The sequence below is a fragment of the Onychostoma macrolepis genome, chromosome 07 (genome assembly GCF_012432095.1).
Source record: "Onychostoma macrolepis isolate SWU-2019 chromosome 07, ASM1243209v1, whole genome shotgun sequence".
Lineage (NCBI taxonomy): Eukaryota > Metazoa > Chordata > Actinopteri > Cypriniformes > Cyprinidae > Onychostoma > Onychostoma macrolepis.
Genome location: NC_081161.1, coordinates 17,813,784 through 17,826,558, shown reverse-complemented (window position 1 = coordinate 17,826,558; position 12,775 = coordinate 17,813,784). Strand labels below are relative to the sequence as shown.

At 37.1% G+C, this 12,775-nt stretch overlaps 1 protein-coding gene across 4 annotated transcripts in view; it reads left to right on the top strand.

Moving 5' to 3' along the window:
• arhgap36 (Rho GTPase activating protein 36) overlaps positions 1 to 12,775 on the top strand; it is a 38,660-nt gene that overhangs the window by 12,987 nt on the left and 12,898 nt on the right. For 3 of the 4 annotated variants that reach the window (XR_009272221.1, XM_058783209.1, XM_058783210.1), the window contains exons 2-3: positions 5,276 to 5,432; positions 8,481 to 8,549. Coding sequence is in view for 3 of the 4 variants with exons in the window: in XM_058783209.1 (XP_058639192.1) it covers positions 5,276 to 5,432; positions 8,481 to 8,549 (226 nt within the window). In the remaining variant the exon portion in view is untranslated. Of the gene's footprint in view, positions 1 to 2,153; positions 2,256 to 5,275; positions 5,433 to 8,480; positions 8,550 to 12,775 lie in introns of those variants that run through there. The other variant, XM_058783212.1, reaches the window with a different exon arrangement.

The following is a 12,775-nucleotide window of genomic DNA, read 5'->3' as shown; positions in this document are numbered from 1 at the left end:
AACATTTTTTCATGTCAGTTTCAATGGCCTTAAAACAAAAAGCAGACCTCAAATTCCTTAGGATTCAGTTTTCCTTTGTTGACTTTATCCCATCAGGTACATGAATATAACCACTGATGAGGCCACCAGACAACATTACACACAGAATGATGAATTTAGATTCTTGCTCTGACGGAACTTCCTTTAGAAAAAGATATATACTTAACAGGATGCAATGGAGGGATGCTGCCAGCCTAAATCGGTCTGAGGCATGAAAAGAGACCTTGTTCGAAACCTTTTGGCTTCCTTTGATGCTAAGACTGTCTGAGGTTGTCTAATTGTTTTGCAGCTACTCTGAGTGTGAGATCAGATAGTGTTTGCCTTTTGTTTTTGTTATTTGACACAGTATAGATTAAATGGATAATTCAGAAGGGCTGACTGCTGCTATTTTATTTTCTCTCATTTTTCTTTCAGTTCTCTAAATGTGCAGAGAGATCAGACTGGGATTTGGTGTGTTGCTCAAGAATAGAGAGGTTCTCTGTAACTTTCCATTGTATGGACGCTTCTCACACGTTATTATGTGCTCATTTATGCACATTCACATGCATCCAGGCGCACCAAAACAAGCCATTAATGTAAACGCTCACCAGATGTAGTTGAGACTGAATACACAATAGAAGTTTGTGCATGCTGATGTGCATATCATACTCGTCACCATCACAAGAATTATCTGATTGTGTTCCTTCAATAGAAACACCAGGATTGTTACTGGCTGAACTCTTAAACAAGCACTTGGAAATTATTTAAAAGGGGCATCTGGGAACTATCAGCATGTTTCTAAATACAAGTATTTATATCGAAAATCTCATGAGGGACCATGAGCCAGGTTTTAGGGATCAGCAGACAAATATGGTCAGGGCTCAAGAAGTATATGAAGTGGAAATCGGACAAGAATTCTGAAGGGAAATAAAAGCATGGACTGAGAAAGACTTTTTAAGGAATAAGCTATTGTTTGCTCTGGATGGCTAAGAAAATCACTTCAAAGTGAAGCTGTTTCACAAAACTGTTTACTTTACTGTTCTAGTACTCGAGTGGTCTTGCAACAATATTTATGGACCTCTGATGTTTTTGTCTGGGTCTTGTCATGCACTCAGGTATGTCTGCACTTGGATTAGTTGTCTCAGACATGAATACAAGAACCTGATTTAAACATGGAAGTCATGGCAGCCTGTTATTTTCATGTTCCCTGTCAAATAAATTTCTATTTGATATTAGAAGAACATTGTTTCAGGACAATATACACTCAGTAATAACCAACGATGATCCAAATGGCTCAGAATTGCCAAAACATAAAAATACACAATTATGAGATCACAATTACCTTTTTTTAATTATGTTATGGAGATAGGCTTCCATACAATCATGATTATTGCATTGTCCAACTTGTGAACTGGGGCCTGTTCCATAAAACAAGTTTACCAAATAAACCAGGCTTATTTCAGTAATTCTGACTTATTTTCATTTGATTTGGTTTCTGAAAGCAAAATTACCATAGCTCAAGCTCAGTCACTGTGGCAACTTATGCTGGCAAACTAACCTGGTCAGGAGCAGGCTAACTGTCCGACTAAGCTGAGCTCCTCTAACACTGACCAATAGGAATGCACATACAATTAGTTGACTTTATTATTAGTCCAAAAATAAAAGTAGCCTATACAGAAAATACACCTTAAATAATCAAATAAATAAAAAATAGGTTACAACCAACTGTATTTAATGTATTGTGCCCAAAATAGGCTAATGACATTTTAACATAGTTGCTACTTGCGCGTTTAGTTGATCAGCTTTCAGTTTCTAGCCATGCAGCCATTTATGACCATTTATGACAGCTGCACCTTTTATGGTTATTAGAACATTAAAACATTGCAATCTAAAATGGCTCTTTAAAGCATTAAAAACACTAAATCAAAAGTTAAAATCACTGAATTAAAAATTAAAATAAATAATAGAAATCAGACTACATTTAACTGATAAGAGGAACACACATTTAACTCATTTGAGCTAGTATGGCTGTATTAGCCATCTTACATTTGATTTACAGTTACTGCTATCATAAAAAAATACACTTATAAGTAGGATTAAAATTCTATGCGTCACATTTAATTTCCAACAACAAATATTTTAGCAGAATGTATATTGTATTCGGAATTCTTGCGCTATTATTCTATTCTGCTCCGTCTGTGTAGCGCGCATGCGCTCAGCAGCGCTCGTTCACTCACGTAAGTCTCGCCCACTCCTGACAGCAAAATGGATATATTTGCATGACTTTCTAACATTTACAGATGAAAAATATACCTGTAACGTGTCAGTTATGCACCGAGGAAAACATAACGTCTCAAATGCATTAAACACAAATATTCGCTGTTTGCCATGGTGGATCGATTTGATCCATGAATAAGCATGTACATCAAATTATCCTGACTCACTGAACCTGGCTCGAATTAGTGAGATTGCGTGAATTTAAATTGTCGTTTATGAAACCGCTTTAGTCCCGATTGATTTGTTAGGTTATTTCAAGTCAGGTTTTGGACTTTAATCCCCGCTTTTCTTAGCGTCTTTTATGGAACAGGCCCCTGGTCTTGTGTAAATATGTGTATATGTATTATTTAGGTGTTTATCTTTTCATGGACTCATGGAGCTTCCCACATACAGTCTTGTCTCATTCTCAAAAATGTCTGGTCAAGATGTGCTTGGGTTAGTAGGATTTGATTATTGGGGGTTAGAGTTTTTGTACTGGATATATTTTACAAACACCCTCTGCTGAACATTTTAGAGGGATTTTGTAATTGGTTTGGGTAAAATATGGAGGAACCCAACTATTGGATTAAAAATTTAATTTAAAAATGTAACCCAGCATTTTTACTCTAAAATTAGCTGATTAAATGAACGATCATGGTCTTTACCAGCATGTATTTATTTTGCATGAATCATAACACAAGTACATTAAAAATGCCTTTTCTTCATAATTTGAGAAATTACCCAAGAGTCCTGATACGTCATATAGGATATAGTGTGTTGCGTTTTTTATGTCTGTTTGGTTTTATGAAGGCAAGTGTTTCTCACAAAAGCCTTTGTGTCCAGTAAATGAGCACAATACTCCTGATGAATGATGGTGCTTTGGGTTTCAGTGGGCTTTGAAGTATGGCGTAATGCTACATGTGTTTGTGTTTTGCTCTTCCCTTCGTTCCTGACCTTCACTTTTTTGTTTTAAAAGAAGGGGCAGTGTATTTGAGAAAGAGAAGGGCATATGAAACAGAGTTAGGGAGGAGGGGAATAGGAAAAGGACTTTGTGGCTTGAATTGCCCTGAGGCCTCTCTCATCCTCCCGCCCTGAAATCGCATGATACTAATGTTGCTCAGCCACAGTAGTTTTTATGATGTGTTTTTCTTGTAAGTACATCACTTATATCTCAATGAGCCTGCAAAAGATAAGGGATGTTTACAGTTCCATTATAAAAAAAAAAAAAAAAAAATCCTCCTTGATGTTTGAGTTTACAATGATAGCTCAGAATGCATAGCATAAAGAGATGCTCTCAGTAATACCAGTTTCTACATACATATGAAATACTGGTATCAGCAAGGTGTTTGATGGATCTCATGTTGTTTTCACTGATCTCTATTATCAACCAAATAAACAGAGCACAACCTGTGACCTCTATCCTTTATTTGACACTGGTTGGCATCTTGCTTGACCACAACTTGAGTGGAAAGTGACCTTCCACATGGACACAAGGAAACAGATTACAGACACACTCCTGCTTTCAATTAAACCCTAGTAAGATGACAACACACACATTTGTTTAAACAGTGAAAGACCGGGGCTTTACAACCACAGAATCAGGCCTTATGTAATTTGCTCACTTCTTAATTTTTTTTGGAGGCATAGTTTCAAGGTTTTCTAACAACTCAATTTAAAGGGATGGTTCACCCAAAAATGAAAATTCTGTCATTAATTACTCACCCTCATATCGTTTCAAACCTGTAAGACCCTCATTCGTCTTCGGAAACCAAATTAAGATATTTTTGATGAAATCCGAGAGCTTTCTGACCATCCATAAACAGCAATGCAACTACCACGTTCAAGGCCCAGAAGCTGCAGCTTGTTTGCAAAGAAAGGAACACACACATATGCATTGTGGTATTGTCGTGAACGCACATTGAATTCTGACACAGAAGAGAAGAAATTGTTGAATAAAATTGTTGTATTCTCATAGCTTCATAAAATTAAAAAGTTGAATCACTGATGTCACATGGACTATTTCAATGATGTCCTTACTACATTTCTGGGCCTTGAACGTGCAGGGACAGAAAGCTCTTGGATTTAATCAAAAATATCTTAATTTGTGTTCAGAAGACGAACAAAGGTCTTACGCGTTTGAAACGATATGAGGGTGAGTAATTAATGACAGAAATTTCATTTTCAAGTGTACTTTAAAACGTGATACATTAAAATTGGATATGTACACTTTCAGGATGATATCTTTGAGTTAAAGAGGACAAGACATTATATTCTGATGCTTTTCTAGCAGTATTCAAATAAGCATTGAGGTTGATCAGAAGCAAATTTCCTTTCAGTAACTGTTTTGGCTTTTGGTTCTCCTCGTTGTCATCGCATCAGATGTGCCAACACATATGACTACACACAGGATGTATGCTGTCAGAGGAATTACATTAGGTCAAAAAATGGCCACTAGCTATTGTATGTTTACCCAATACAGTGCTGCTGCCAAGTCTAAAAGTAGCTGTCCTTGAATCCAAATTAAATAGAGAAGCTCAAAAAGTGTTTTTCTCATATAGCATGTTTTAAGTACTGAGACCTTTAGGCTTTTTGTGTTTTTAGTAACCCAGACAGGGCCTTTTAGGGCGTATTTACCCAGAAGTGTTCCTATTAGGGAGAAATATCTAAAATTATGAATGTCTAAAAATCTCTCTTAAGGACTGTTGTGAGTGATTTCACAGATTTTAACCCCAGCTTTTGTAAGAGGTTTGTAAGAGGTGTGCAAAAGCACTTTAACTGCAGTATATCAATTTCAGCAGGGTAAATCCTGCTCTTGGCGATACGCCTTGGTGCAGAATTCCAACTCTGATCAAACACACATGAATCAGCTTCCCTTTAAAATCATAACCAGGTGTGCTCGAGCTGGTCCGCAACCAAACTCTGCAAAAAGGCCTGCTGAGACTGAAAGTAATGTGTTCACTGTTTCACTTCTGCTTTCTTTTTCTGTCTTTCTCTTTCTCAGGGTGACCATACGTGGGCCACCATGCTGGGGCAGAGCGTGAGGCTTCAGCCGGTTTCCATCCAAAGCCTCTCAGAGCTGGAAAGAGCACGTCTGCAGGAGGTGGCCCTTTACCACTTGGAAAGAAGAGACCTGGACTTTAAGATCAGCATACCTAGAGGTACACATTCGTGTTGAAATATCTTGTTTTGTGATGACTGGTAATCATGCATGACAGACGTAGTGCGTAGATTTAAATACTAAGTGATGAATCGCTTTACATATAACAATCATATCTAGTCACAGTCTAGATATCATTATTTCAGACAGATGCTTATCAAATTCCCAAGAAATCCATGCAAATATCACATCACAGTCAATTCAGAGGGATTTCCGATAGTAAATCTAACAGATAAGACTTCTGAGAGGTGACAGTGAGATTTGTGAGATGGAGTACAGCATGTCGTACCAACAGAACATCTGAATTGTTGCACGCCAGTGTTGGGGTCATGACCCAAAAATAGGTTCCAGGTCACTTCGTCATAGACAACAAAGGGGGAAAAAAATCTCTGAATCCAATTAATAAAATGTAATCAACCATATTATCTTGTATAGTTATAAACAGACTTATCTCTGTCTATTATAGACATATCTTTTGTTGTTGATGCCAAAGACTGTGTCTCCAGTCAAGGTATTTTAAAACAAATTCATCTGTCACTTTGTGGAAGCTGCCAAATTAGGCAAACGCCAACATGAACAGATTGCGTGACATGTCCTTATCCCTGAAATCCAAGAACAAAACTGTGTGAAAAATAAGCCTAGTATTTGTTCCATGTGTTTGCCTTCTGTTGACGTTTATGCAATTATAAATTTGTCATTCATTCGTAATATTGAGCCTTTGCAGCTCATTAGACTTATACATTTCATATTACATTTTGATATTTGGTACTGTTGAGTAGCCTTTAGGTCGTGAAGCTAAATCAGTATGTTGGAGAGTTCACAATCAATATTAAATAAACATTAACAATTAACAAAACCACCCCTGTTTATTATTTGATAATGTGAGATGGGATTATCACATGTTATCATGTGAGTCCCCTTATGTCCCACCATGGAAAACCACATTGTTTTATGGGAAGTGGTATTCCCAGCACGTACAAGCAGCTCCACATGGTCAGATCAGAGAAGGTCATCCTCTGTTCTCTATAGTGGAGTTTTCAACGGGAGAAGACCTCAGCCGGCACTTTAGCTGACCCATGGGGAAGCAGCCACCACAATTTATGGGAATATTTACGGAACATTTTCCTCCCAAAGGAGAAATCTGTCAGATTGAGCCTGGTGGTTTATTCAGCCGTTCCTCTTGGAATTGTCATCAACTTGTTTGGCAGCTATTTTTGGGGAAGATGAATGTCCTTTGGAGAGTTAAATTAAACTTTGTGAAATGCACTTAAGCGAATTCAGAAAGCATGTCATGAGTGACTGACCTCTCTGTTTGGCTTTGGTTATTTTCTGGTTTGTTTGTGGTTATTTGAAAGTTAAGTACTGTAAACTTTGTGCATTTTGTCTGTAATATTGTGGTTCCTAATCTTTGTAAACTCTAGCTGTATGCAGCCTGGGGCTGTTGTTTTGTTGCCTTTGTTTTGTTTTAGTCTCTTGCTTTATAAAAGTGGCTCCTTTATTTTGTTTTCAATCTCTGCATTGGCCCGAAGAGATTATTTATCCTGAGTCAGGCTAATATCTCAGCATGCTCTCTGTTCATTCCCCTAATCATCCTCTCTCTGATGGGAGCTGATGGGGGCTTAAGCCCATGATGTCTTGGCGTGTGGGGAGGGTTGGGGGCAGTTGCCATAGAAATAAACTCTCATTTCCTGCAGTCATGGGAATATGACCCCACCTAAAGCCCCTCTGCATGTGCTAAAACCCCTTTGGTTTTCTCTATCTCTCTGGACATCTCAACAGAGCATCTTCTAAACCTTTTTCCCCTCAGCTCAATAACTCAGACCTCTTCTGATTCAAATTAGTAAAAGTATATCTGTAAGTTGAAGGCATAACAAAATGGAACCGACTCATCAGAATTTACAGACAGGAAGAGGTTTGAGTGTAAACACGTCTATTGGTTTGAGTTTAAAGTGTCGCAGCGCTGTGGGGGAAGTTTTAACCTAGTAACGGGAACAGCTATTCATCACTTTTCTTTACTGTTCTCCTGAGGGCCGTATAGACAGAGTAATTCAGAGTTATGAAAACACACAGACAAAAGGTATTTTAGTTTAGCTATACTAATTTTCAGCTCCAAATTTGGAAAGAATACTCTTTCTCTATAGCAAAAATGAAGGATAATTGTGGCTGTTTATCTATAAGGAAATGCTTCTGCTTCTGATTTTGTCTTACTCACAGCTTTCACTAGTATAGGTTTTATATAGTGTTTGTTTTGGCAGCTCTGTGCCCATGCTTGGTGCTTAAGAGGTTTCACTTCACTATCAGCCATCTAAACGGAACAGTTTATTTTTGGGAAAGGAAGACTTGTTGTTACATGCATCTGTTTAGGTGTTTGTGTTATGTGCCAATACCTATTTTATGTGTTGTAAGCATTAGATTTACATTTTTATTTAATACTGTTTAAAAGTTTGAGTTATTATTTTTTAAAGAAATTAATACTTTTATTTGACAAGTTACAGTGAAAACATTTAAAATGTTACAAAAATCAGTTTAAAAATAAATGCTGTACATTGAACTTCCTATTCATCAAAGAATCCTGAGAAAATGCATCATGGTTTCCACAAAATATATTAAGCAGCACAGCAGTTTTCAACAATGATAATAATAATAAATGTTTCTTGAGCATAAAATCAGCATACTAGAATGATTTCTGAAGGATTATATGACACTGCATTCAGTGAAAAATTTTACAAATAGAAAACAGTTATTTTAAATTGTAATAACAGTTGACAGTATCACTATTTGACTTGCTTTGGTGAGCACAAAGGACTTTCAAAAACTAAAAAAACTAAAAACAAACCCCAACCTTTTTTTTTTTTTTTTTTACAATATACAAACCAGAATGCGGACATATATCAATTCAACTTCCGCAACCCCAAACTTTTGAACATTGGTGCATAGTCAAATTTAGTAACATTTTTAGAATTTATATTTTGTGTCATTATATATGTATATTTATTTTATAGATCTATACACAAAAGCAACCATAATCCTGTTTTGTTTTGTTCTCCAGAGATTCGTAAGAGGAGGAAATCTTTACGGAGAAAGTTTGACTCCTTCTCAAAAGAAAAGAAAGAGCGAGGTAAGAGATGTTTTAATTTCAATTTTCACATATCTTTAGATCTTATGTTAATGACTAGTGTTACGGAGTGAACAGGTGAAGAGACGGTCAGATCCATTTGCAGAGCTTTTTATTACAAGACGTGGTCAAAAACACAGGCAGGGTCGAAACACCAGCAAACAGGTATGGCGTGGGCAAAACACAAGAGTAGTCCAATGACAGACGTGATCATTCTCCAGCAAACAGCAGGGCAAGGCAAAGAGAGATAATCCAGGTACACAGCAATAGTCCAGGCAGGAGCAAACAGAGTCCGAAAGGCAAGACGAAAGGGGTAATCCGAAATACTCAGGCGAGAATCAGAACACAGGAAAACAGACTATGAACAAGGCTAAACTAGACTCAGGAAACTCGGGATAACTCTGTAAAGTAGCTATCGCTGACACAGTGATAAATGCTAAAAAAATACTCGACAGTTTGAGAAGGCTCTGAGTGGGTGTAATATAGTGTGTGTGTGTGATTGGCTACAGCTGTGTGCAATCAGTGAAATGGATGATGGGAAATGCAGTCCAAGGTAACATGAAAAGGTCTGTGTGGTGTGAGAGTCAATATGATGAAAGGGGCGAGCTCTGATGGCAATGAGATGGAAGTCCACAGACCAGATTCGTGACAACTAGAAAGGCAATAGTTTAAACAGGGGCTAACTTACCCATTAGGTAAAGGTAGGCGACTGCCTTGGGCACCCAGAGGCCAAGGGCCCCCTAAAATGCTTTTCATATATGAGATGTGCATTAAGCACGGACACGCGAACGGTTTCTGTTTACATGTTTATTATCACAACAACCGTCTGCGTGTCCGAGTTGAACATGCTTCTTGTGTATCCTGCTTGTAGAAAATGAAAATATTATGCATCTGCCGCATGAGTGCGAGGTCTCTCTTTCCCAGCGCGCGCACACCTCTCTCTCTGCGTCTGCTCTGTTCAGCGAGCAGCTGAAAGGAGCTGCGCTTTCAGTTAAAACACAGATATGTTGCCTCTCTAATTTTACATGCAAGTATAGCCGAAATCACAGCACAGCTATGGTCTTTATCTTATGTGTAGCCTATTTGATTTTATCAGACGACGGCTGGATTATAAATCAGGATTTTTGTGCAGATTAACATCTTGCAAGGGAGAGCTGGTGTCTTAATGGGTCGCGTTTCAGTCACTATTTCATATTCATCCCATTGTCTGACAACAGAAACAGTAAAATATATTAATGAAAACAGGTTTATTGAGAATTTTGCTGCATCAAAATACAGTATGTGGCACAGAGGCAAACAAATGTAATAATAAATAATAAATGTACATTTTGCATGTTCAGAAGAAGTGAGCTGCCCTGTCGTGCGAAAACGTAAACAGGTTTGTGTAAGTGAATTACTCAGCGCAAAGAAAGAGAAGTAATAGGAACCTGGTATTTCTGTTCTTTTTTTTTTTTCATGTGTCTAATAGACACACATCTTTGAAAAACATCTATGACCTTTGAAACACTCTTCATGCTCTATGTTAACTATGGTTTCACTAATAATAAACATATATTGCATAAAGCATCCATATTTGTCCATGCTCATGTTGATTAGAGTATTAAAAACTTGAAAAGTATTAATTTAAGGTACATTTAGAACATATAAAAATGTACGATTAAGTTGTGATTATTCGTGAGTTAACTCATGACAATCATGTGATTAATCACGATTAAATATTTTAATCGATTGACAGCCCTAAGTTAAAATGACTGAAATTAAATGTAGGCTTACGCTGGTAACTCATCAGTGGACTTTCCTCATCAGTATAGGCTATATTCACACTTTTCTCATTCTCACTAATTCAAGTTTTTATAAGAATGAACCTCTGAAGGGAACTGATTGTCTTCAGAAACATTTTGATGGCATTTTCATTTTACCTGATAAAGTATCATTTATGAGCTGAGCGCTGCTTTGTTTACAGCCGTTACCGGGGAAACCGCTATATTTCTGTCATTCCAAAAGCACCTCCTACTGGCAGAGAATAAGGCCAGTTTTAAAACGGCGTTTTAGAATGAAAACGATCAGCGTTTACACTGGCGTTTCTGCTGCATTTCAGAAACGATCTCCGTTTACACTACACAACCGAAAACGCATGCCTCGTGACCATTCATGCAGGTACAACCATAGATATGTATAGGTAGATCCCTATTATTTAGATCGCAGACTCGTCTGCATGCTTAGAGCGGTCGAATGGGGGATCTACCGTACATATCTATGGGTACAATACAGAGCGTTCTGTTATTGTTTACATGGTCGTCAAGGATATGCAGAGAGAATGTGGGCAACCACGCCATCGTTTTCAAAAGTCTCCGTTTTGGTCCGTTTACACTGAAACGCAACCCCGGAGTTTTCAAACTAAAACGGGGTCTGCAGCGTTTTCAAAAGTCTCCGTTATCGACCTCGAAAACGCCGGAGTAGTATAAACGATAGGCGTATCCGTAGCAAAAGTTATGCGTTTTAAAACGAAAACGCACTAGTGTAAACGGGGCCGAAATGTACATTTTCAATAATCCAGTCTGCAGTTTTTGTTCAGACCAATGCGAAAATCCACCCAGATAAACCAGTTTTAAATAATATAATAATTTATACTTCTGACTCATCCCTTTTCTTAAAAAAAAAAATGGTTTAAAGGTTCAGTTGTGAGGTTAATCATTTTATAATTTATTTAGTTTTTTGTGAAAACTTGTATCTCAACAGTAAATTGCTATTTCGTGGTCTACAACATGAAAGAATAAAATAGTCTGCTAAATGAATAAATGTAAATGTAAATGAAAGAATCCCATTGAAAAACGTAGAAACATTGGACACAACTATGGGGCTCCATTGTGCAGCAGTAAGCATCACGACAAAAAAGGAACCTCAAGGTTGATCTAGGTAAATGTGTGCAAATGTATAGGGCCCCATTCCTATATTTGCCTGGGACCCCCAATTCACTAAATCCGTCCCTGGGTTTAAACATAGTAAAGTTTCACAAAAATTAAATAAAAAAAATATATAGTTGTCTTTGTAATTGTTTTTTTAATTAAATAAAATGAATAACTTGAATAACTTGATCTTCCTCTGAAGTACCTTTCCATTTTGCCAAGGTCCACCATCAGCCATGTAGCTATGGGACTGCATTAGCAAACTAGTCTGGTTCCATTCTACATTATTGTCACTTCTCAAGATAGATAAAATCAAGTTCTACTTCCACCCTACTTTTTTTTGTTGTTGAATATCCTGTTTTACTTTTAACTAATGTCACATTATGAAAGTAAAATGGGTTGAGAGCGATGAATTGGATTGTCTTTAAATGCCCTGTGTTTGTCAGGCAGCATTCCTGAGCTCATGCAGTCTTGTAATCTTTGTTTAACAAACAACCAATGAGACATATGTACTTAAATGCCAGGTCTTCAAGTATTCTCTTTTAGATTATTTTAAAATACAAACAAATGATAATGAAACTTAATTTCAAATTTCATCCAGATGTCAACTTATGTAACTCTGTCTTCATGACGTCATTGTTGAACCATTGCTACTGTTCTACTAATCGCCATTCTTTGGTGATGGTGGTGGACAGTGATGGGGGACAGAGACTTATAAACGGCTGTTCGCTCAGTGGATCCTCTGACTCTGGTTGCCAGGGCTGTTTGGTGTGTCACAGTTCTTGCAAATCTCCCATAGGCCTTTAAGACACAAAGCTTTAAGACTTTAAGACGCAAGACAATTTTACATCCCATGTAGCTTTGCTTCTTTGCAGTCTGTACATCCCTGCGAATGCATGTTTTCTGTGTGTTGTGTATTCATCTTTGTTTTTATCTTTTTGAGGCTAAAATACTGGCTATGACTAACATACTGATACAATCTAAACGATTCTCAAACCATTCCTTCACACTGTATAATGTATAAACAGTAGAACCAGTATGTGTGAGGATACTCAACAAAGACTTAAGACTTGTTTTGATTTAACTGTATTTTAGAGTTTTATTTACACATTTATTTTTGGTTACTTCACCGTTCAAAATTTTAGGGATGGTACAATTTCTTACTGTTTTTGAAAGAAGTTTATTATGGTTACCAAGGCTGCATTTATTCCAAAAAAAAAATATAGTAAAACAGTAATGTTGTGAAAGAAAAATACAAATAGTTTCCTCTTTAGATTTATTTTTAAATGCAAATTATTCCTGTGATGGCAAAGCTGAATTTTC